The sequence below is a fragment of the Zalophus californianus genome, chromosome 7, assembly GCF_009762305.2.
Source record: "Zalophus californianus isolate mZalCal1 chromosome 7, mZalCal1.pri.v2, whole genome shotgun sequence".
Taxonomy (NCBI): domain Eukaryota; kingdom Metazoa; phylum Chordata; class Mammalia; order Carnivora; family Otariidae; genus Zalophus; species Zalophus californianus.
In genome coordinates this window covers 8,123,130-8,147,438 of record NC_045601.1, presented here as the reverse complement: position 1 = coordinate 8,147,438, position 24,309 = coordinate 8,123,130, and the positions used below count along the sequence as shown (strand labels likewise).

Here is a 24,309-nt window from a genome sequence, read left to right as displayed (position 1 = left end):
CACGGGAGCAGACCGCGGGGTCTGGGCAGCAATAGCAGGTGTAGGACAGGCTCAGGATTCGTTTCTGAAAATCAGGTGGTGTCCCAGAGTGCTACCTAGATTTTATTTTGAAAAAAGTGCTCCTGTCAAGGAAGTAAGCAGCCAGTTGGAGAGAACCCTGGGCTGACGGAGCCCAGAGCCCTGGGGCCCTTAATAATCAACCCCTGAGCCTGGGGACGGGGGCATGGTGGGGGAGGCCCGGTTTTAACTGGCAACCTAGAGATTTGCGGACGGTAGTGTGTAGTAAAACCTCTATCCTAAAAGGTAAAGGGTTTGTTATTTACCTAAACCATTCTCACAGGACTTCTCCCCTCCGTGCTCACACCAGCTCTGTGAATGGGACAGGACAGGCACAGTACACACAGTTCAGGCTGGGAAACTGAGGCCCACCTGCTGTCACATCTGGTAGAGGGAGCCGTCAATCCAAAGTAACTAGAGTAGGACAGAGGGAGAAAGGAAGGGTGTGCCACAGGCTGCCACCTCGTCAGGGCTGTGCCAGGAACGGGGATGACGTGAGGGCCCCAGCTGTGGAGCTCCACGCCTTACTTCTTCCTTCTCTGTGCCCCGAAGAGGAAGCGGGACCCTCCTCCTCCTCCTCCTCATGGTGCCCAGGTGTGGGCCCCCTGCGGTGGGGCTTCCCCTGAAGCACGACAGAGCCCTTCCCCAGGCAGATCTGTCCTGCCTTTGCCCCTGTCTCCCTCCTGCCTAGTGCCTCCCCTCTCTGGCTCTGGGCACGGGGCTCCCTCTGAGTCTCCGGCCACCCTGGACCCCGCACACAGGACACCAGCGTGCATGGTGCTCCCTCCAAGCCCCCTCCTTGCCCATAGTGTCTTTGCTCAGCCCCTCCCCGTGGCCACTCGCAGCCCCATCCGCCATGCAGAGTCTCCAGAATTATCGGTGGACTTCACATAATTAAATATATAACTAACAGGTACTTAATGGATGGCTTTTGACCAGTTCTGGAAATCACGTTCGATTTATTTTGCTACATTTCTGTCTTTAGGAAATTACTGTGCTGTACCTCTTTTTAGAAGACTTATCTGTTGGCCGTGTTGTCTTTCAATAACGACTGGCAAGGTCAAAGCTCTTGACAGTAGTGAGGGTAGAGCAAAGATATTAGGCATATAATGGTAGTAGCTGAGATTCTCCAGAAACCTGGAATTTGTCTTATGAAACTGTGGCAAGAGAAAATGATGTGAAACCCATGGGGCTATCACACTTCGTGGTAAACATTTACTTTGTCTGGAGAGAAGACGGAAGGGACGGTTTGACTTACAGTCTTGTGTTTTCGGCCCTTCTGACCGTGGTGTGACCCGCAGTTTAACCTGGTGTGTGACGACTCTTGGAAGGTGGACCTCTTTCAGTCCTGCGTGAACCTGGGCTTCTTCCTGGGCTCTCTGGGTGTCGGCTACATTGCAGACAGGTACGTAAAGGTCAATCTGACTAAACGCAGCGGCGATGCCGTGAGGAGAATGCATCGTAGGGGACAGTGGTGGAAGCATCCGGCCGGGTGAAATCTACTGCAGTTGCTGATGGAGAAAGACACGGTAGCTAGTGCTTTGGACTGGGGTAGGGCAGCACAATGGAGTATGAGTGGGGATTTAGGATGCATTTGGGGGGTCAAAACTCATGCAGATTGTATAGCTGGGGTGGTGGGCTGAGAGAAGGTGGGGACAAAGCCAGGGTTTATGCATGGAGCAGATGGGTGAGGTGAGGGTAGGGCCATTTTTTGAGACAGGACAGAGGAGGTTAGCAGCCTTTGTTGTGGGGGGAGGGGGTGGGGAGCCATCAAGAGTTCTGTCCTGGTGGGGTGAACATGGCGGCTATGCTAAGCATGGCCCAGGTGGCGCAGAAGAGACGTCACCTAGGGAGGTGGATACGTGGGTTGTGCTCAGAAGAGAAGTTTGTGCTAGAGATAAATATTTGAGATTTGTTGGCGGGAGCTGGTATTTAAAGCCGTCAACGACGTTTAAGATAAGCTAGCGGAGCGTATAGAGGCTGGTAGGGAAGGAACTGCTGGCAAAGGAGGTTTGGAAGAAATGGCAGGGAGGTAGAAAGACAACCGCTCTTCCGGGATAGTGTGAAGCTATAGAAAACAAGACGGGACTGGCCTGATGGGTCCAAACCTGTGGACACGGCACCATGACGACCAGTGACAAGGACGGTGTCAGGGAAAGGCTGAGGAAAAAAGAGAGAGGAGAAAGTAGAGTTTGTGTTTGTGGACAACTCTGTAAGGCAAGTGGGCCAGGAAGGACAGGGGACAGGCAAAGGGTCCAGGATGGGGGTGACCGCATCGTGGAGGGCTTGAGGGAGCAACGGGGCAGTGGAGGGGCTGGGCCCCAGGGGAGCAGGTGAAGCAGCCTTTGGTCGGAGGCACAGGAGAAAAGATGGAGGCGGACACGGATGACATTAGTTCTGATTGTTCTGAGGTGACAAGGTGTGAGCGTCTGACAGAAAGTTTCTATATTAGTACAGGATGAGGACGTTCACTGGCTGGTGTGGGGGCACGCTGGGGAGGGGTGCGGGGCTGGCGGTGAGAAGGCAAGGAGTAGGGGGATGGAGGGCCCGGGAGGGAGTCTAGGAGGCAGGGGGCAGGGAACACAGAGGTTGCAGGGTGGGGCGATCTGCGGGTGGAGACCAGGTCGCTGTGACCGTGCAGGAGGTTGGCCCCTTGCTTCCTCGAGTAGCCACCAGAGTGAGGGATCAGGTTGGAAAAATGGAGTCAATGAAGCTCCCTACCGGGATGAAGAGTTAGCAAGTGATTTGCCCATTTCATTCATGGAAAAAGGAAAGGGAAACAATCCTCAATTGTTACACCATTAGAACTGAATATTTTCCCAGAAAAGTTTCTGAGGCTGCTGCTAAGACTAGCATGTTAATAATAATACAGTCTGCCGGGCGATGAGAGGGGGCACACGTGGGACCCTGCAGAATGCCCAGGGGAACCACCCCCCTGGGTGGTTGATGCCAGATGCCCGAGAGCATCAGGATTCTGGTTTCCTCCTTACAGTGAGTTAACGAACCTCAGAAGGGTCGCTGTTCCCTGAGGACCACACGGTTGGGCCCTCAGGTCCGGGGGACAGTCCCTTAGGACAGCCGCGATGCATGCCTCCCAATCGAAACTGTTGCTGTCCCTTGGTGCCCATTGGACCCCAAATACTCAACACCGCCCCCCCCCCCCCCTTCCCTTTCTCCTTGCATCTGAAGGTTTGGCCGAAAATTATGTCTCTTGGCCACCAGCCTCATCAGTGCCGTCTTGGGTGTCCTCACGGCTGTGGCGCAAGACTACCCATCTCTGCTGCTCTTCCGCCTGCTGCAGGGGCTGGTCAGCAAGGGCAGCTGGACGTCTGGCTATGTCCTGAGTAAGTGTCTGCTGGGCTGAGTTCCCACCAGGGCAGGTGGGTGGGTGGGCAGGTGGAAGGGGGTGGAGCCAAATTGGAGTTGGGATTTAGGGGGAGAGGGGACATTTGCGGGGTCTAGAGAAATTCTGCTCACTCTAGTTGTATGTGATTGTCTGTCTGACCGGGCAGGGCACGACGTGGGGACAGCCTCCCTCCCTCCCTCCCTCCCTCCCTTCCTCCTTCCCTCCCTCCCTTCCTTCCTTCCTTCCCCCCGAAAGGCTTGCAAGTCACATATTCCCTGGGCCTCCCCTGGGAATATTGGTCTCCTTTATTGGCTTCTCTTCTCCCCAATCCCTCAATGTGGCAGGACCCAGGACTTTGTCCTGCTCCACTTGCAGACCCCCACCCCAGCCCCCAGTCAGTGACGTGCCCTCTGTCCAGCCACTCAGGCCAGAGGTCTGGCAGTCAGCGTGGCCCCCATTTCTCTACGCCTGCTTCTGGCCCCTCAGGGGTTCTGCTGCTGGCTTTCACAGCGCACACGTGTCCACCATCTCTCCTCCGCCCCTGCCCCTGGGCCCAAGCCAACACTGTCGCTTCTCCTCCACCTGGGTCCCCAGTCTCAACTCAGCAGTGGACGTGGGATTGTGTTGCCCCTCTGGGCCCGGGCACTGCACTTCATGCAGCACAGACCAGCCTCCGTAAGGCCCCCAGGACAGCCTGGCCCCGGGCACCGCCCCTCTTCCTGGTCCTTGGCTCCCACTGCCTGGAACTTCACCCTTGAGGTTCACCCCCCCCTGCACTGCTCTCTGAAAAACTGCAACCCCTTCACCCTCCACTCTCCCAATCCCCTTCCACCAGTGAACTCTCTGTGCCCCCGTGGCACGAAGTGCATTCTGGTCTGACACACACTTTACGCATTTGCTGGGTGTGCCCTCTGCCCTCTCTCATGAGGATGTGGGGTTATGAGGGCACGACTCTGCCCGTGGGGCTGACGACACACCCCAAACGCCCAGAGTGGTGCTGGGTCCCTGGTAGGCACCCAGGGATGCTTGTTAGGTGAATGTGCGCTCCTGGGGCCGTGAGAAATCTCACAGCTCAGTCTGGAGTTTGTCGGGGCAAAGCCCTGGGGAGGAGAGGGGGGCCTGTGTTCGGGCCTACCGGACCCTGAAGCACCCGGAGGACACTACAGACGGCAAGTGGGGGGGTTAACAAAGGAAGAGCTAGAGAGAAGCTGGGACGGACAGCCAGGCGCATCTCAGGGAGGCTTGAGCTGAGTAGCATCAGCGGGACGAGGGGAAGGAGCCTGGGGTCAGGCAGGCAGAGGCAAGGTGCGGGGGCTTGCCCGGGGGGAGGGGGGAGGGGGGAGGGAGGCCACGGGGAGCACAAGGAGCCCCAGTGGTGACTTATGTCCTGTTTCAGTCACAGAGTTCGTGGGCTTGGGCTACAGGCGAACAGTGGCGATCCTCTACCAGATGGCCTTCACGGTGGGGCTCCTGCTGCTCTCGGGGGTGGCCTACGCCATCCCTCACTGGCGGTGGCTCCAGCTGGCCATCTCTCTGCCCGCCTTCCTCTCCCTGCTCTGCTACTGGTACGCGGGTCCTCCCCGGGGCCTGCTCCTCTCCCCACCCCCGGGGCCACGCTCGGTGAACTCCGACTGCCTGCTGCTCGGTGACCACACAAGCCATCCCCCAAATGGCCACGGTGGCCACACACTCGGGCACAGGACTGCTTCTCCCCTTTGTGCCATTTGGGGTGTTCTAATATTACAGGATGGCCCCCGCTACATGGGGAGCTACCTTCAAACAGAGCCTCTCTCAGTTTGCATCCCTTTAGGTAGAGGGGCAATGCTTCAAGTCAGATAGGAAGCCACCCAGCCACACAGTAGGCATTTGCTGTTTGTTGAACGAATGAATGAACGAATGAATGAGTGAATGAAAGTTCTCGGGGAATGTGCACACTAAGCCATTGTGAGACAAACCAGTCCCAAGATGAGGTATTCATGTTACCAGCGGAGAGCACTTGGCAGGGTCCCAAGGGATAAGCAGCTGGGCAGCTGAGTTTTGAGTTTTGATTGTGGGCCAGGGAAGGGGCGCAGAGAGGGCTGTGGAGAGAAATATCTCATCCCTGCACGTTTCGTCACCATTCTGCTAAGGACAAATTATCGGTGGGTAGCACTGAAGTAGACCCAGTCTCTCTAAACCAGGGCTTGCCGCTGGGAACGGTATGTCTGTGGTCAGGACGAGCCTGCTCTCCCCCATCAGGGTGAAATCTGGGGCTCCCCAGTGGGGAAGGACGCCCTGGTGAGTCTCGCTGGCTGGGCAGGGTGGGCCTCTGCCTGAGTGTTTTCAGAAGACCGCATGCCAGAGATTCCCAATCTTCACGTTGTAACATCCTTACCCAGTTTGAAATGGACCGCATGCTATCTGTTTATTTGGTTTTGGAGGTATTTTGATATCTTGTTCAACAGCCCTTGTATGACACGGAGACACCCTGCTGTCACACAAGGGTTGGGGGGCACATGGAGCATCGATTCTGTGCAAGGAGTGTCCAGGGGCCGGCAGAGGATGGGACCCCTGCTCCGGGGAATGAAGGCCCCAGAGGAAAGCAGCAGTTCCCTTTTTGACCCTACATCTTAGCAGGTGGCACTGAGAGTGTGAGGGACCCACAGAGCTCCTTCGTGGGCAGCCCTGAGCCAGCACAGGATGACCCCAGGTCCTCGTCCACTAGCTGCTTGAGGAATTACAGTCCCGAAGTGAGGAGGGTGGGTTGCTTGGAGCAATAGCACCACTCTGACCAGGGCTTACCATCAGACGTGCTCTGGGGAAGCCACCACGTAGTGACATCTGTGTCTGCAGGTGTGTGCCCGAGTCTCCCCGATGGCTGCTATCACAGAAGAGAAACACTCAAGTGATAAAGATAATGGACCATATCGCCCAAAAGAACGGGAAATCGCCTCTCGCTGATCTAAAGGTGACAAACTAGCAAGGGGTTTCTCGTATCACTGAACTTTGGGTTGGGTTTATGATTTAGAAAATGCTTCCGGGGCTGCCTTGAGGAGCAGGAAGTCCCTGGAAGAATTTGGGGTGATGAGCGCTGAGCACAGGAATGGGTGGGGTGGCTCTGAGGGCCTCTTCTGCTCCCCCCAGCTTGGATGCAGCTGATGCTCTGACTCCCTCCTAGAAGCTCTCTCTCGAAGAGGATGTCACTGAAAAGCTGAGCCCCTCCTTTGCAGACCTGTTCCGCACGCCACACCTGAGGAAGTACACCTTTATTCTGATGTACCTGTGGTAAGGGGCCTTTCCTGTACCTTCCCCCGACGGAAGCGGGTGCTTACCCGGGCACTGGGCTACTCACCCACGTACCCTGGCCCACCCCCGGGGTCTGCACCCCTCTCTAGGCTGCTCTCTTGTAGCCCCCTACCCTGTTCCCTCAGAGGACATCCAGCCAGCTCCCCGTCACCCGGGCTTTGTCCTTGACATTCAGTAGCTCCCCCAACCCCCGGGGCTGAGTGGCTGGACTGTGGGCTCCCCCCTTTAGCTGGAGCCACTCTGCTGCTGGTACACTCGTTTCCGCTTCCAGCAAGGTTTTACTAGAACCAAGGGTCCAAGCTAGTAGGGTGATGCCTGGTACATGGTAGCCCTGCAAATATTTGCTGAAGGTTGAATAAATAACCACGGTTCTACAGAATCCATCCCAAGCGCTGGAGATGCCAGCCAGGCTCACCATGCCCTCCCTTGGCCCCACGAGTCATCTGCCATGTCCCCGTGTTGGCCCCAGAGTCCTGCAGCCAGCGCACGATGGGCCCCGGGGGGCCTTTGCAAACACCCCAGCTGCCTGGTGCACCTCCTCCCCTTTCCACTCGCCTCCCCCACTGCCATCCCCTAATGCACTCCTCCGGGTGGGGGGGGGAATGCTTTGACTCCTCTGCTCTCACACCCCTGCACCCACTCCCCGGGCCAATTCTGCTCTTTTTTGAAAGGTCACTCCCCTGTCCACATCCTCCGCTGGCTTCCTAACAAACTGAGGATAGAACCAAATCCCTTTCCGTGGCCTACAAGGAGCTGACCCTGGACACCCCTTCCCTCCACCTGCTCCTTCCTTCCCAGCACTTCCCGGCCGCGTGACTCCAGACAGCTCTGTATTCTCTCTATGACTCAGTTTCCTCGTCAGCAAGTAGGGGTAATGGTAGTACCCCACCCCCCACCCGCGTGTTGGTAGATTCATGAGATAATTTGTGTAAATGGCTTAGAACCAGTGGCTCAGTAGGACGGGCTACTATTTTAACGTGTACATGCAATTCATGGGTTCTGCCAAAAGATGGCAGGCCTGCACATTTGTTAACTGCTTTTTGACGAAAAAATCAAGCTTATACATTCTTTTCTCTTAAATCAATCTCTTTATCGGTAAGATATGAGTGTTCCATTTTACTGGGGCAAAGAGAGGGCATGGTGAGCCTTTCGGAAATCAGGAATGATTCAGGACTAGAAACAAGAGCATCCCAATGTTTTTCTGTGTGCAGCTTTATAAAACGAGGGAGTATATTGATGAGAACCATCAGTTGTGATCTCTGTTTTGGAGCTGATGGACAATTTACGTGTTGGGATAAGACAGCAACCCCTTATCAGCCAAAATCTCTTCTCGCAGTGTAAATACCAATATAATGATCAAATGTTTCTAGCCTCCAAAATGATACAATGTCACCAAAAAGACACATGGGACCCTCTGAATTCTCCCTGAGTGACTTGGCGGGTCCCCACTGGTCTCTGTGCCGTATTCTGTACCACTGCTATTCTTCCCTGGAATACGGGTGGAGGGAACTCAGGTGGGCCACAGGGTGGAGGGGGGAGGGAAACAGCGCTGTTGAAGCAGGAAAGACTTGGCGGGCACCTGCTCTGCTGTGCTTTGCGGACTTGACCTTGGGAAGATGATGATGACGCTGCCAATCATCGCTCATCTTTAGCAAGTGCTTTCTACGTGCCCAGAACCACACCAGGCACTTACTGTGGGACAGGGAGGGGGTGCAGCGAGGGCTGTGGAGAGAAATATCTCATCCGTGCGCCTTTCGTCACCGTTCTGCTGAGGGCAAGCCTGATCTGTAGGTGGCACTGGGGTAGGACACAGTGAATAAAGGCTGGCCTCTAAGCCTTATACATCTGTGGTCAGGACAAGGCTGCTGTCCCCTTGTGGATGTGGAACAAGGGGCTCCCCCGTGGGAAAGGACGCTCTGGCTGAGACTCGAAGTTTGGGCAGGATGGGACTGTGTCCGAGTGTTCTCGGAAGACCTTATTCCACTTATTGATGAGGGAATTGAGGCACAGAGGGCTTCGTTCAGTTATTCAAGGTCACACAGCTCACACAGCAGTCTGATTGCTGAGCCTGCTCACTCCGCGGTGCCTTCTGCCCATCCCCTTGTAGCTGCTGGGGCCTCAGGGTCCTCGTTTGCCATCTCGAGGACATGTCGTTATATCCTGGAAGTCACTATGTCACACCAATCCTGAGAGGAGCTTCTCCCTGAGCGCCCCTCTAGGACAGCCTTCCTGATTTTTATCCCCTCTTCTCATGTCGCTCCAGGACATTCTAAATCGAGGGACACCTGTTCCTCTCCAGCTCGTAGGGACCTTTGTCCTCGCTGGACAGGATCTTAACTCTCTCCCATCCCACAGACAGGAGCCTCTGCCTGAGACTCTGCTTCTCCTCTGTGCTCAGGTTCACCAGCTCCGTGCTCTACCAGGGCCTCATCATGCACGTGGGCGCCACGGGGGGGAACCTCTACCTGGATTTCTTTTACTCTGCTCTGGTTGAATTCCCGGCGGCCTTCATCATCCTCGCCACCACTGACCGCTGTGGCCTCATCCGCCCCTTGGCCGCGTCCAATCTGGTGGCAGGCGCAGCCTGCTTCGTCATGATCTTTCTCTCACGTGGTGAGTCGTGCGTTCCCCTCATCTTCTAGGTAATCAAATTATCGATCTGAAATTCAGATCGAATTTGAGAATAGTGTTTCAGGTCCTGGATGTGCCCCTCAAACAAGAACAAAGACAAAGACAGGGTGTTATCTTAGTCTACAACTGTGTTGTTGTTTTTTTAAATTTTAAATTGCGGTATAACATACACAACAATGAGCAAATGACAAGTGTACAAGCTGATGAATGTTTGCGTGTGAATATATCTGGGCACCATGACCTAGATCTATGGAACATTTCCAACACCTCAGAAGGTTCCGCTGTGTTCCCTGACAATCCGTACTGACCCATCCTGTTCAGATCACCACTGCTCTGACCTCTGTCACCGAAAAGTAATTTTGACTGTTCTTGAACTTCATACAAAAGGAACCATAGCAAAAGTACCCTATGTCTTTGTCTGGCTTCATTCCCTCATTCCATCCGTGAGATTTGTCCATGTTGCCACACCAGAGTGTAGTTCATTCTCTTTCACCGCTGGGCAGCATTCCACCGCATGAATCCCATGCTACTATTGCCACATTGACTGACACTTGTGTGGTTTCCAGCGTCTGCCTGCTGGGATAAGCTGCAGGGAATGTTCCGGCACATGTCTCTTCGTGGGCATAGACTCTCATTTCCCTTGGGTACAAATCTGTGAGTGTGTTTGCTGGGTCAGGGGCGGCATCTATGCAGCTCTAAGTCGATACAAGCAGGTTTCCAAAATGACTGGACCGACGGACACTCCCATCAACGATGCCTGAGCGTTCCAATTGTGTCACGTCCTTGCCAACACTGGGTATTGCTCGTCTTTTTGACACCAGCTGTTTTGGTGGGTGTGTGCTTTCGTCTGTGGTTCTTACAACCCAAGATAATCCAAAGCAGAGTAACTTTAGTCAGTTTTAATTTGAGTACACAAATTGCCTTTCATATTTGTCACATTTGGTTGAATAAGCACTAGGTGCATTTGCTATTTCCTCAGTTTGTATTGCTTGTGCTCTGGCCCTGTGGGTTAAATGAGTTGTTTTGGTAAGCGTTTAGGGAGAGGGTACTGTGGGAAGTGTTTTCTGAAATCTGTATTCTCAAGAACCAGGCTGTATAGATCAGGCTGAAAATAAAAAGACAGCTCAATTTTCTTCTGTCTCCTTGCACGGTGAGAACAAAGAAGACAGGGAAAGGAACAGAGTCTATCTGAAATAGATTTTACCCACGATCTTCCCCATCTCCCTATTTCTGGAATCCTGGAAAGACGAATGGGAGGATTTTTTTTTTTTTTCTTTTTAAGTAACAACACTAGGTGCAGAGGAGGAGCCCAAGGTCTGAGATTGTTCAGTTATCACCGGGGCAGAGCTCGGGCATCATGCTCTCTGGTCCCATGCGGCCCCCCCACCCCGCCCCGAGGGCCCTCTTCCCATCCCCCACCCTCTCCACTTGCCTCTACTGGGTCCTTGTCACATTAGATGATAAACACTCACTCCCTCCTCCAGGAAATATTTCAAGTACCTTCTGTGTGGCCAGCATGCATCTAGACCCTGGGATCTCAGCAATGAGCAAAGCAGAGAAATGTTCTTCCTTCACGGAGTTTACGTTCTAGAGGGAAAAAGCGAAGGTGAAGCATGGTGGGCATTAAGCCTTTGTGTGGCGGTCAGGGGCGGCCTTAGGAGACCTGAGTGAGGGCAACGAGCCGTGTCACCATCTGGGGAACGTACTTCCCAGGCAGGAGGACAGAAGTGGGGGGATCCCCGAGGAAGGTGGAGCTGAGCATTCAAGGAGCAGCCGGAATTCCTGTGTCCGAAATTGGAAGAGCAGGGCAGGGGCCGGGGGACAGAGGTGGGGTTAGCAGGAGGCAGCCTGGGACGGTATCCCCAGTGTGGAAGGGAAGCACTGGGGGCTTGGGGCAGGGATGCTCCCTGTGGTCCCTCTGGCTGCTGAAGGGAGTGGTGCCCCCAGCGCCGAGGGGGGCCAGGGCGGTAGAGCCGTTTGCCAGATTACAGACCCCAGCGTGTGTACACACGGCCCTCCCTGCAGATACTGTCTGCGTGAACTTCCTCATCTTTTGTCTTTAGGGGGCTGGGGGTTCCATGATTAACGGCTTGCCTTGGGCTCTCCACCTTGTGGAGAATGAGTTGGACCTGGCGGTGGGCTCATTCCTAAGGCCACCGTGTCCTCTCTCCTGGGAGCCTCCTGCTGGTGGAGGGAAACGAAGCATGTCTTCCATTAGCAGCCAGTATCTGGGGACAGGGGTCAGGATGACAGGACGTCTGTGACCTCAGAGGCTTTATTAGTCACCTGGCATGTCCCAGGAGCCACTTGCTTGTTAGTGTGTGGGGTAATCCAGGTGGAGTGTGTGATGGGGCCCGATTCCTCGATCGGTCCTCAGTAGGCGGAAGGCTTCCTGGACCCTCATGTAATCGGGAGCCCCAGAGCTGTCTGCTAAGATGAGTCAAGGGTTTGTTTCCCTCGTACTTGCATCTGAGACTATCCTGAAAGGTGTTTTGTTTAAGAGAAAAGTGTGTTTGGAAGTGAAGGCTAGACGGAGGATTAGCAATCTGGTCCGTCAGCTCCCAGACTGCTGCTTAAGGGGCTGCATTTATTGTGGACCTACTGTGTCAGGTGCTAGCAGCAACATTACTGCATAGGAATTAAAAAGCCAACGTTTCTGGAGTGGTCATGGCGGACGCTTGACATATATCGTCTCAGGGTCCCATAACAACTTACAGGCTGGCTCTAGTGCTTCCCATTTTACAGCTTTACAAGGCCCAAAGAGGTAAGTCACTAGGCTGACCGGAGGCAGATCCAAAAAGCATGTTCTTTCCCCTTCATAAAGGAACCCTCCCTGCTGTGTCATCATCAGGTTCTGAAACCTCTCAGGCCTCAGGTTACTTATCCCAAAATGAAAGCGTTCGACAAGGCAGTCTTTCTGGCTCTTCCAGCTCTGAAGTCCAAGCTTCCTACCTTGGCTCCTCGAGGAAGGGAACTCCGTGGGCACAGTCCCCACGTGAGTTCCCCACCTCCGTGTGTTTCCTGTCCAGATCTACACTGGCTAAACATCACAGTGGCTTGTGTTGGCCGAATGGGAATCACCATCGTGTTCCAGATGGTGTGCCTGGTGAACGCCGAGCTGTATCCCACGTTCATCAGGTGGGTGCACAAAGTGGGGGGCGGCGATGTGTGGTTGGGTCACCACTGTGACACAGCTGGGCACCAGGCAGGCTCCGCGAGGACCAGCATTTTCAAGACAGTTCCTCAAGGCTCCCCCAAAGGTTGGTCCATTTAGACACTGAGGTGGGGGGGTGGGCATCAAAGAGAGGGTCAACACCTAATTACGGGAGAGAATGTGAAATGGGAAGGTTGGAGTAGAGTGTGCAGCGGGCAAGCACGAGAGAACAGGCATCGGCATGGAGAGAGCCCTGGGCAGGGACTGCAAGACTGAGCTTCAGCCCAGCCTTCAGCTCCAACTAGTTGGGTAAGTCCAGCAACTGAACTGACACCTGCAAACATAACGGACTTCAACAGAGTTCCGACTGGTACAGTGACACACAAAGCATTTCTAGACATCTGCCATTTCACCCCTAATGTCACTGTTATTTCCATTTTACAGATGAGGAAGTTGAGTTTCAGAGAGGGAAAGAGAACTTGCAGGAGACACACAGCCAGAAAATGGCAGGGCATCTTTCTGTCCTCGAAGCTGGGCTCTTCCCAGGATGACACAATCCTTTTCTGTAAACTTAGCAACAGGCCTTGAAGACTTATTATTTTTAAAGATTTATTTATTTATTTTAGGGGGAGAGAGAGAGAGAGAGAGAGAGAGCTCGCGTGAATGTGGGGAGGGGCAGAGGGAGAGAGAGAAAATCTCAAGTACGCTCCTCACTGAGCGTGGAGCCTGGCGGGTGGGGAAGGGGTGCTCAATCCCACAACCCTGAGATCATGACATGAGCCAAAATCAAGAGTCAGTTGCCCAACGACTGAGTTACCCAGGCTCCCCAGGCCTAGAAGACTTATTGTTTAAAGTCAGATTTAGACCCAAATTCACTGTAACATGAAGTTCGCTGAGTTTCGATTATATGTGTATTCATTCACCGGCCATCACAATCAATATGGAGATCTTTCTATCGCCTCCAAAGGCTTCCTCATATCCCTTTGCCGTCAATCCCCCCCCTTCCCTATCTCCAGCACCTGGCAACCACTGCTCTGATTTCTCTCCCTTTGGTTTTACCTTTTCCAGAATGTTATGTATATGAAGCAACATGGCATGTATGTAGCCTTGTGTGTTCGCCTCCTTTCACTCAGCATGATGGGGGCTGATCCATGTGGTTGCAGGTGTCCACGCTCTGCTCCTTCTGAGTGCTGAGTGGTATTCCAATGTGTGAGTGCTGTACCATGATTTGCTTACCCATTTGCCAGTTTATTGGCATTGACTGTTTCCAGTTTCCAGTGATTATAACATAGCTGCTCATAAACATTCAGGTATGGGTCTTTGAGTGGATATATGTTTTCATATCTCTTGGAGTGGTTCATATGGTGTGTGTTTAAATTCATAAGAAACTGTCAGAATGTTTTCCAAAATGGCTGCACCGTCTTGTATTCCACCAGCCACATGTGAGAGATCAGGTTGCTCAACATCTTGATCAGCACTTGGTGTTGTCAGTTTTTTATTTGTCTAAGTGTTTCTGGGACGTAGTGGTATTATTACTGTGACTTTAATTTACATTTGCCTAATTACCAACAATGTTGAGCAACTTTGTATGTACTGATTGCCGTCCTCATTTTAGGAGACTTAGTTTTAAATGAAGATTGTTTTTATTGTAAAAGTAATTAACCACTTTATTTAAAGTTTTAATTCTGACCTTTGTTAGAATTTGGTATATTTCCTTGAACTCTTTTTTCTGTCTGTATTGTTTCCCATTTCTCATGCCATCGTGCTAGTGGTTTCTAAGAAATATTCCAGGTCCCCAATCTCTTAGCTACACAGCAATCTGAGCCCCTCAGTCAGCCAGAAGATGCAAGTGTGGTTCTGATTTACTCTTCTCTTCCCCACCTGTTCTTCATTAAAAGGCCCTGTCTAATACTCTCAACTGTAAAAGGTTGCTTGGACTGAGTACAAAGAGTTGAAGGCAATTAAAGAGAAAATCTTCTACATTTGGCAGTCCTGAGCCCAGAGTCTAAAATAGTTGGGCCAAACGATTCCATTGTCATGGCCACCGGCCCCAAGGGACTGACTGAAAATGTAAACTGTCAAAGGTACTGAGTGCCTGCTCCTATGTGGAAGAAGGCCAAGCAACCCATCTCAAGATCAACCCCTTGACCATTTGTGCAGAGAGCCTGTTGATGAGGATTCTCAGTAACTAGGAGCAGAAGCCAGATGTTGAGAAACGACTTTAAACATGATCCACACACACACAGCAATAAGACAGTCATGAAAGTACTGGCATTTTCACTAAACGGAATCGAATCTAAATCATTAAAAAAAAAAAAGAGGATTATTTCAGTTACTTTATTACTTTACAAGGACTACAAAGTCAAAAAATTACTATCGAAGCCATTTTGACTGTGCTTCTTATTCACAGGAGGTATTAGAAGTGAAGAGTATCCTCCTTCTAACACAAGGCACTGCCTTGTGTTGAGAACTGTCTCTCCTTTTTGTCTCCTCAGTATGGCATGAACTCCCTGAGAACAGGAACGATGTACCATACGTCTCTGTGCCTCTGCACCTGTTGTCCAGCTGTGCTAAGCAGTCACTAAGGGCTTGTAGAATGGCTGAATGAATCAAGCACCACAACACTGTGAATTTTACATAAGGGAACCAGTTCCCTACTTCTTCTAGCTTCTGTGTGCTTATTCAATTTTTTTACTTTTTTAAGATGTAGTTTCTTAAAATAATAAAAAAAAATTTTTTTTTTCATTCTCCTCTTGGAAATCACACTGAAACTATTAGAAGAATGAGAATAAAACCTGCATATGCCAGCTTTGAAACAAGGATGATCCTGAAAGACAAGGTGTAAGAAGAAGGGCTGCCTAATGCAGTGAGGTTTCAGAGGGTCTGGAAGATTCCAGGGATGCACAAAGTGACAGTAACTCGTGTACAAGGCCAGTGGTTTTCCAAAGTAGGAAGCATACCTGGGAGGGTATAACCCACGATCCCTTGTTTGCAGTAACAGGATGGATATAGGGTCTGGAGACATAGGCTTCATTCGCCGAACACTGGGAGGCTGAAGGTGAAGCCGGGAGAGTGAGGCCAGGAGAGAACCTTCAGGGAGCTTGGGGATAGCTGTGTGCTGCAAGGCAGGGTGGAGGAGAGAGACCCTGCATGGTGAGGAATTCTGCACTGTCAACCCCTGTAGATTGAGAGTGAGAGACGTTAAAGCATCTGATCACATACAACCCTGGTCAAAAAGAGAATTTTTACTAGCGTAGAACATGATCTGGCCCCTCCCCACAAATTCTTCTGAAATGGCTGATACAGGAAGAAATCACGGTATTAAAAGATGAATAATAAAAAAGTAATTCACCCAGTTATACAAATACATCATGAGAGAAAAAGAGAAAGGAACCGGAAAAGCAAATGACAGACGAAGAGTACACTCTAAAAAAATATTGTCACAAAGGAGATGAAAATTGTAACCCCAAATACCTCAATTAATGCAAAATATTAATTAATCAGTCATATTTATAAAATAAGAGTTTAAAGCAGAGATAAAAGTTCTTGAGAAGATACGGGACAAGATGATTGAAACGGAAACCTATCTGAAAGCAGGGCGAAGGAGAACTGATCTAGTGAGGGAAAAGCAAGGTAGGGCTAAGAATTGCAAAATAAAATTGAAATAAGCAAAGTTTAAGAGTCTTGGAGATCACAAGCACAAGCGCACACATGCGTACACATGCACATGTCCCAAAGAAGATAACTGAAATAATGGAACAAAAAAACTTCAAGGAAAAAATAAAACAAAACCTTTACAGAAACTTCTGGAAATAAAAGAATGTTTGACTCTATGATTTGAAGTGGCACTCGGTGAAACAGGAAAAACGGACTCAGAAGGAACAATGATAAAGAATATTCTAGTTAAGTTACTGGGCCCAAAGGGTAAGTCACAGATACAGGGAGAATATCAAATTGATTGTCAACTTGATAATCATTGACTGTGGGATTAAAGTGAGTGTGATTTTGACAACAGAACAGCAGTAAATGTCATAAATCTGACAATAAAGAAATGCTAGAAGACAAGGGAGAGGGGATGTTGCATGTGGTATAATAGACCAGTTTCCTTAGCATACTTTCTTCAGCTTGGAAAAAAATATATTATTAAAAGCTGATATGGGGCGCCTGGGTGGTTTAGTGGGTTGAGCATCTGACTTTTGATTTCGGCTCAGGTCATGGTCTCCGGGTTGTGAGTAGAGCCCCATGTCAGGCTCTGAGCTCAGTGGGGAGTCGGCTTGAGATTCTCTCTCTCCCTCTTCCCTCTACCCGTTTCCCCGCTCGCCTGTGGGCTCTCTCGCTCTCAAATAATAAATAAATAAAATCTTTTTTTAAAAGCTGATCAATTTTGTAGTGCTTTAGGTGTATTTTAAGATTATAAAGGCAAACACCGACACAGTGGTATAGTTTACTAAAAGCAGTGCATGAAGGGGTGGAGGAAGCGGAAATATATAAATTTTATAATTGTTTATAATAGGAAGTTAATGAATACGCTCTAAAAAGATAGAGTAGTAAATGTATTATATAAAGTTATAAAGGTAACATTTGAATAAAAATACAAACCTTCCAGGGCCCCTGACCAGCTCTGTCGGGAGACCATGTGACTCTTGATCTCAGGGTCATGAATTCGAGCCCCACAATCTATGCAGATTACTAAAAAAAATAAAGTTTAAAAAAATACAAACCTTCCAAATTATCAGAAAAAAATACACATAACCAACACATACTGAAAATAAGACACTAGAAGCAATACAAAGCATGATGTAAAAGCTAATGACAGAATTAAGACCAAGCATTTCTGACATTTAAACAAACACAAAGAGGCTCAACTCCTCTATTGACAAAAGGAAACTCCTTCAGTTGGTTACAAAGCAAAACTGTACACTTTGCTGCATAGTTGAAGTAAACTTTTCTTTGGAAGGGTTGAAAAGAAAAGAATGCATGAAAGCTTATCAGTAAATGCAAACTAAAGTATAACAAGAGCCATAATCTTATCAGACAAAGTTGAATTTATGCCAAAAATGTATTTAATAAGATAAGGAAGTCCCTAAATAATGATAAAGAGGAAATCCACAATGGTCTCACAGGGAAATTTTATAAAACATTTAATTAATAGAAAGCTCCAATGATACTCAAACTGTTCTAGACTATAGAAAAAGGAGAAAGATTTAAAAAAATTTATTTTATTTTTTTAAAAGATTTTATTTATTTATTTGACAGAGAGAGAGAGAGCACAAGCAGGGGGAGCGGCAGAGGGAGAGGGAGAAGCAGACTCCCCACTGAGCAGGGAGCCCAGACATGGGGCTTGATCCCAGGACCCTGAGATCACGACCTGAGCCAAAGGCAAGCACTTAACCAACTGAGCCACCCAGGTGTCCCCCAAAAAACATTTTAATAAAGCTAGGATAATATTGGTATCAAAGACCAACAAAGATAAAGAAAATAAGGAAACCATAGGCAAATATTATTTGTGAATATTGATTAAATTCCCAAACAACATATTATCAGAACAGAATAGTGGAGACATTAAAATAATAATGTATCGTATCTAAGAGGAATTACTCAGGAACACAAAGATAGTCCCATATTAAAAAATCTAATAGTATAATTCACACTAATAAATTGAAAGAGTTTTGATAGAGCTAATAAATTAAAACTGTACTATTATCTCTATAGATAGTGAAGGACATTTAATAAAATTTAACATCTACTCTTGTTATTACAATCTTTCCATAGAACAAGGATAGATAATTTTACATATAATTTCCTCAGTATGTTTTTCCAGCTAAGAAGAAACATCATTGAACACTGATAAAGTAAGTTATAAATATATTTAAAGATATAGAGGCAAACACTGAGAGATGATAAAACCATCTAAGATGAGGTAGTGGGGGGAGGGGTTGGAAAGGAAATGGAACGTACTACTTTTATAATTACAATTGTAGGGAGGAAGAGATTATGCGAATGAGCATAACAGAAGAAGCTCAAAAGTAATATCCTAAAGGATAAAGCTTTTCCCAATTTATTGTTCCTAATTTAACCATGTTTCTAAAACAAAGCTCAAGATTATTTATAGGAATACAAAAATATGCAGCACTGAACAATGTAAAATTTATCAATAGACACAAGAAATACGAATGTTCTAAACACCCCAGTTAAAAGGCAGATTGTCAGATAGGACAAAAAAGTGAGACCCAGCTGTGTACTGCTTACAAGAAACTCACTCTAAATATAATGGCGGAGATAGTTTAAGAGTAAAAGGATGGAAAAGGATCTTCCATGCAAACAGTAATCAAAAGTGGCCGTCTTCATATAAGACAGAGTAGATGTCAGAGCCAAGACTATTAGCAGGGATGGAGAGGATCCTTCTCTGTTTCCCCCTCTAGCTTTCTTTGTTCTCCATTCCTTAATACCTTCTCTCTACACTTCCCTATCTCTTCATGTAAAAAAAAAAAAAAAAAAAAAAGAACTCTACTCACACCAACCAATTCTCCAACTCTCCAGACATCACCTGGGTATCCTATTCGATTCTGATGTTAACCACCTGGGTTTAGAGCAGACCCCACAGGTTAAGGGCTCAGTCCCACAAGACTGCCCCCACCTCCGATTCCAGGCACAAGCCCCAAGCTGTCACCTGTACTTCTGACCCACTGGCTATACATCAGGATTCCCCTCCGCCCCTCCCCGAGTTCAATAATTTGCTATCATGTTTCACAGAACTCAGAGAAACACTTACTTACATTTACTGGTTTATTATCATAAAGGACATAATAAAAGATATAAATGAACAGCCAGATGCAGAGGTATTTAAGGTGAGGTTTAGAAAGGTCCCGAGCACAGGAGCTTTTGTCCCCGTGGATTTGGGGTGGGCCACCCTCCCAGCACATGGGTATGTTCACCAGCCCGGAAGCTCTCTGAACCTTGAATTTGGGGTTTTTATGGACTCTCTGTGATGTAGACATGATGGATTAAAAATCACTGGTCATTGGTGATTAACTCTATCTCCAGCCTCTCTCCTCTCTCTGTTCCTGCTCTAGGATAAGGTTAACATTTGGAAAGCTGAATCACAGAGATATCATCTTTTTTGTTCTCTATATTTTATCAGGAACCTTGGAGTGATGGTGTGTTCCTCTCTGTGTGATCTGGGTGGAATCATCACCCCCTTCCTGGTCTTCAGGCTGATGGAGGTTTGGCAAGGCTTGCCACTCATTTTGTTCGGTAAGACTTCATGGGCTATTCCAGCCCAGCATGATTACTTTGACCAGTGAATGATATCCTCTGGTGAAGAAGGTTGGTGCCTGCCCTTCCATTGTCTCTTGGCTCACTCTGTCTTGTTTCATGGGAAAGATAAGATGCCATTCCTAGAAAGCAGGCCAGACACTTACATCTGAAGCCTCTAGAGTCCAATAATTCATTCTACAGGACAGGATTTGGGAGACATTTTGACAGAGCCTCCTGCTTTCTTATGAGTTTGGCTCCAATTTTTGTGCATTTAACATATAATTGCTGGAGGCTTGAATATGCTAAATTATCATCCTTCTTCTGCTTAACAATTGAGAATGGACACAAGGAGACAAATGGGAATCAAAGTTTGGTATCAGCTTTGTAGTGATAAAGTTGGATTAAAGAAGAAGGAGGAGAGTCTTCCTTGTCTCCCCAAACTCAGACCTCGCGACCTCCAAGACCCTGCTTACGCCCTTGGCGGAAGGCAAAATGGCCGTGTGCGTGCAGAGCGCGGCCGTGTCTGGGCTCCAGGCAGATCCACCAAGGAGGGGGAGGGGGAGAGAAATAAGGAGAGGGGAGGAGGGAAGGAGAGAGAGAAACAAGAGAGGCCCACACTGCCCACGCATATATTATCTATGCTTCACGTCGTATATATAGTAATATAATATTAACATATAGTAACTGTAGTATAATTATAGTTTATAGTAACTATAATATATATCATATACAAAATAATACATTATAATATAATTATCTAAGATATACATATGGTTTTATATATGGTAATTATGATATATATGATATATAATAATAAATAAATCCCCTAATACTTAAACATCAGTTACGGTAGAATTTCCCTATTCTTGCTCTGACATTTCCCCAGTTATTTTATGGTTTTAATTTTTTCCCTAGATGCTCCTGATTTCTAAAAAAAACAGAGTCTCTCACAGGTGTATCACCTACCAGCCCTTCAGGTAGCGGTCGGCATCCCGCGGAGTGCCGTCCGTTGCGCTCTAACGGTTCTGTGTGAACTCTGTTTCCTTCGAAGCGGTGTTGGGCCTGGCTGCCGGGGGAATGACGCTGCTCCTTCCCGAGACTGAACGGGTCACCTTGCCAGAGACCATCGAGGATGTGGAAAACCTCGGGAGGTGAGGCCACGGTGCTCAGGGACTCGGGGCCCACGGGAGTGAGGCCTGCCCTCTGGTGCCTCTGTTTCCCCCCCTCTGTCTTAATGGTATAGGAGAGCTTGGCAGGTATGTGTGCATCTTTTCTTTTCTTTCTTTTTTTTTTACTCCCAGAGTTGCTGGAGAGAGAAACACAAACAGTCACTGGCTTTGAGTAAGGAAATATTGGAGAGCACAAATAGGGGGTTTTTAGTGGGCAGTTATCTGTTCTAAACTGTGGGATGGAGAACCCATGTCTGAGATGCTGCCTGACCGAGGGCTGAGTCCCTAGCTCATCCCCGGAGCTGACTGCTCTGCCTTGGGAACGATTTTTAAACCAACCTTCTGTCCTTTTAACAATTGTTTGTTCAGGTTCTTTAGTGACTCTCTTCACAAAGAAGAACAATTTAAAACGTTCATGCTTGTAATGGGGACAAGTGCTTTAATGGAGTCTCAGATTCTACTCTTTTTTTATTTTTTATTTTTGTTTTAGAGAGAGAGTGGGTGTGGGGGAGCAAAGGGCAGAGGGAGAGGGAGAGAATCTCAAGCAGACTCCCTGCTGAGCATGGAGCCCAACAGGAGCTGAATCCCATGACCTTGAGATCATGATCTGAGCTGAAATTAGGAGTTGGACACTTCACCGGCTGAGCCACCCGGGAGCCCCTCAGATTCTACTCTTAAAGCAATAAAAAAAAGAAAGGACTGAACAGTGCTCAAGGACGTGGTCACTCGGGTCCCCCTCCAGGCTCGCTCTGTGGATTCCATAGGAAAGACACATGTGTCCCCGTGATGAGAGAGACAATGGTCTATGGAGTCAGAGAGACGTGGGCTCAAATCCAGTCATCTACTTGGCCGCGTGACTTTGGGGACGTCGTTGAAACTTACGGAAAGTTAACTTCCTTGCCTGAGAAATAGCCACACTAGTACCGAGTTTGGAGGGTTGCTGGGAAAATGCAATGAGATAAAGTAGGTGACAGTGACTAATCAATTGCCCGGGACATAGTAGGTGTTCGATAAATCTGAGATTTTCTCCATTCTTCTTGCATCTTGTGTGAACTCCTCGGTGAGTCTCAAAACTTAGAATGCAGAATAATCCCAAAAAAGAAGCTTACTGACATGCAGATTCCTGGGCCTTCTAGGGTTTTTGACTTAGTAAATGAAGGTTGGGACCCAGGAAATCTGTGCTTTTAATAAACTCTGTCAATGAAGTGCAACTAAGTGCTAAATAAACCTGACTTTGAGAAATTCTGGGTGTCTCAATACTGATAAGGGACACTCTATTTTAACTGTAAACACATTTTCTAGTTGCCGACAGGTAGCTAATGTTGATTACCAGATTTGAAGCTGTTTCAGTACAATTTGTCCATAGACACCCGCTCATCTCTTGAGATCCCCCTCTGCTGGCCTCTGCTCTCTGTTGCTTGCTAATCTCGTTTTCATCTTTTGTTTTGAGATCTATTCCCATAGACAACTTTGCAATAGTTTCTCTTTTCTTTTCTTTCTTTCTTTCTTTCTGGGCAATAGTTTCTTTTTCTTTTTTCTTTTTTTTTTTTAAGATTTATTTATTTGAGAGAGAGAGAGCAGGAGGGAGGGACAGAAGAAGAAAGAGTCTTAAGCAGACTCCGAGCTGAGCGTGAGTGCAACACAGGGCTTGATCCCATGACACTGAGATCATGACCTGAGCTGAAACCAAGAGTCAGACGCTCAACCAACTGAGCCAGCCAGGCGCCCTGCAATAGTTTCTTAATCAAAACATTGACTGTTTTTTTAACTTTCATTTTTATTTTTGGCTGCTACAGGATAGCAAAGCCCAAAGAAAACATGATTTACCTTCAGATCCAAACATCAGAACGCACTGGCACCTGAGAGAGATGCTTCGCTGGGACTGAGTGGCAGAGAGGAAGATGGGGTTATCATCTGAAGAAAAGCTTAGAAACCCGGCTTTCTCTGTGCTCTTCCTCAGACTTGCCTGCCCCTGAACCAGTAGCTTGAAGAACACTAAATGTGCTTTGTTTTATTTTCTTTCTTTGAAATCTCCTAAAGCCCTGGCTATCTTTTATCTGCTTACCTTTCCTAGTGAGAGCTGTTGGTAGTTACCAGTTACTTAATTACCTAAAGTATTTGGAAGATCCAATAGAATTTAAGTATTGCTATAAAAGAGGCCTCTGTCACCGGTTTCCTAGAGGAGGTGCTGTTTTATTCACATTCTGAAAGAAAATGTCTTTGTGTCTGCAGTATAATTTCTTGGCAAAAGTATTTTAACATGTAGCCTTCTCGAAGGGCACTTGGTTTTCAAACATGGCGGCACTTCCCGCAAACCATACCTGAATCACGTTGAAAGTGTCATCCTCCTCTGAAGGCCAGAATTACTGTAACCTTTTTAGGAAGCGGTTTCTGTCACCTATGCTCCAGGAATATTATATTCGATTTCACTCTTGGTTTTTGTTCTTGTTGGTGATTCTAGAAGGTAAACTCCTACGCTAACTGCAAAATACTGTAGTAAATATATCAAAAAGAGTTTAGTTTACTGTGAGAAATGTAGTAACTCGTTCAAGTTCTGGTTGAAGAAGCGATTTCGTTCCTAGAGTACACCAAAACCTTTATTTTAAAATTTCTTTACCTGTGAAATAATCCGAAGACCACATAATAGCCAGCCTTCAGAGTGCATTGGGAAACCAAGTTTCTAATGTGAATGGGAGGCAGCTGAAAGCCAGGTGCTTGTGTTACAAACACTTCTGGGCTGGTGGGCTAAGCTCAGGGACAGTCTCAGGGACATGAGACCGTGGCATTCAGGCCTGAGCAGCATTTGGTCTTCCTTTGAGAATGGACATTGGTTACTTGGAAACCTGAAGCTTTGTCCTTGACAACAAAACAAAACAAAACAAAACAAAACAAAACAAAACAAAACAAAAGAAAGCCCTTGTCTTCTGAATTCTATTTTAAAACCCATCTGGATACATGGAGGGGACCAGCGCTTCATTTCTGCTTCTCCACAGCAAGGCCCTTCCCCTATATCTTCTCTCTCTGACCATAACATCTACACTCTTCACTGGTAACAAATATGTAAGTTGCAGGCTTCAAATAGTTTTTTTTTTTAATGTGTATTAAAAATACCCTCTCTGATCTTTCTTAGAATCCTTCAGTGAAACGTCTGAGGAGGCTTTAAACAAAGGGAATGTGTGTGTGTGGACCGAGGAGCAGCCTCCTCTGGCCTGGGTGCTCACCTGCTCTCCTGGGGGAGGAGGCTCAGTCCTGTGACCAGGTTTTAAGGGGTGCCCAGCTGCAGAAAGTGTATGTGAATGTTGCCTGTCGTGTCACGGGGAGGTACGGGCTGTCCTTCCCTCCTTGCCTCCCTCCATGTGGCTACAAAGGAGCCACAGGCAATCCAGATGGAGTGAGGGTGGAGGGGGGTT

At 48.2% G+C, this 24,309-nt stretch overlaps 1 protein-coding gene and 1 long non-coding RNA gene across 5 annotated transcripts in view; one reads left to right on the top strand and one right to left on the bottom strand.

The window, feature by feature from the left end:
• Positions 1-24,020, top strand: part of LOC113927692 (solute carrier family 22 member 1-like) — a 28,838-nt gene extending 4,818 nt beyond the window's left edge. The window contains exons 2-11 of one of the 3 annotated variants that reach the window (XM_027603721.2): positions 1,359-1,462; positions 3,247-3,401; positions 4,800-4,968; positions 6,236-6,350; positions 6,564-6,667; positions 9,087-9,301; positions 12,349-12,457; positions 19,615-19,727; positions 20,782-20,881; positions 22,696-24,020. In XM_027603721.2, coding sequence (XP_027459522.1) covers positions 1,359-1,462; positions 3,247-3,401; positions 4,800-4,968; positions 6,236-6,350; positions 6,564-6,667; positions 9,087-9,301; positions 12,349-12,457; positions 19,615-19,727; positions 20,782-20,881; positions 22,696-22,762 — 1,251 coding nt within the window. In that variant the 3' untranslated portion in view covers positions 22,763-24,020. Of the gene's footprint in view, positions 1-1,358; positions 1,463-3,246; positions 3,402-4,799; positions 4,969-6,235; positions 6,351-6,560; positions 6,668-9,086; positions 9,302-12,348; positions 12,458-14,968; positions 15,444-19,614; positions 19,728-20,781; positions 20,882-22,695 lie in introns of those variants that run through there. The other 2 variants (XM_027603720.2, XM_027603722.2) reach the window with 2 other exon arrangements.
• LOC113927693 lies at positions 9,269-15,551 on the bottom strand. 2 transcript variants are annotated; one of them, XR_003521722.2, is made up of 3 exons: positions 15,434-15,551; positions 10,820-10,906; positions 9,269-9,398 (listed from the first exon to the last, which is right to left on the bottom strand). It is a non-coding gene; the product is annotated as an uncharacterized LOC113927693 (long non-coding RNA). The 2 variants fall into 2 exon arrangements; XR_003521721.2 differs by lacking the exon at positions 9,269-9,398 and adding an exon at positions 9,437-10,321.
• Positions 24,021-24,309: the final 289 nt, after the last annotated feature.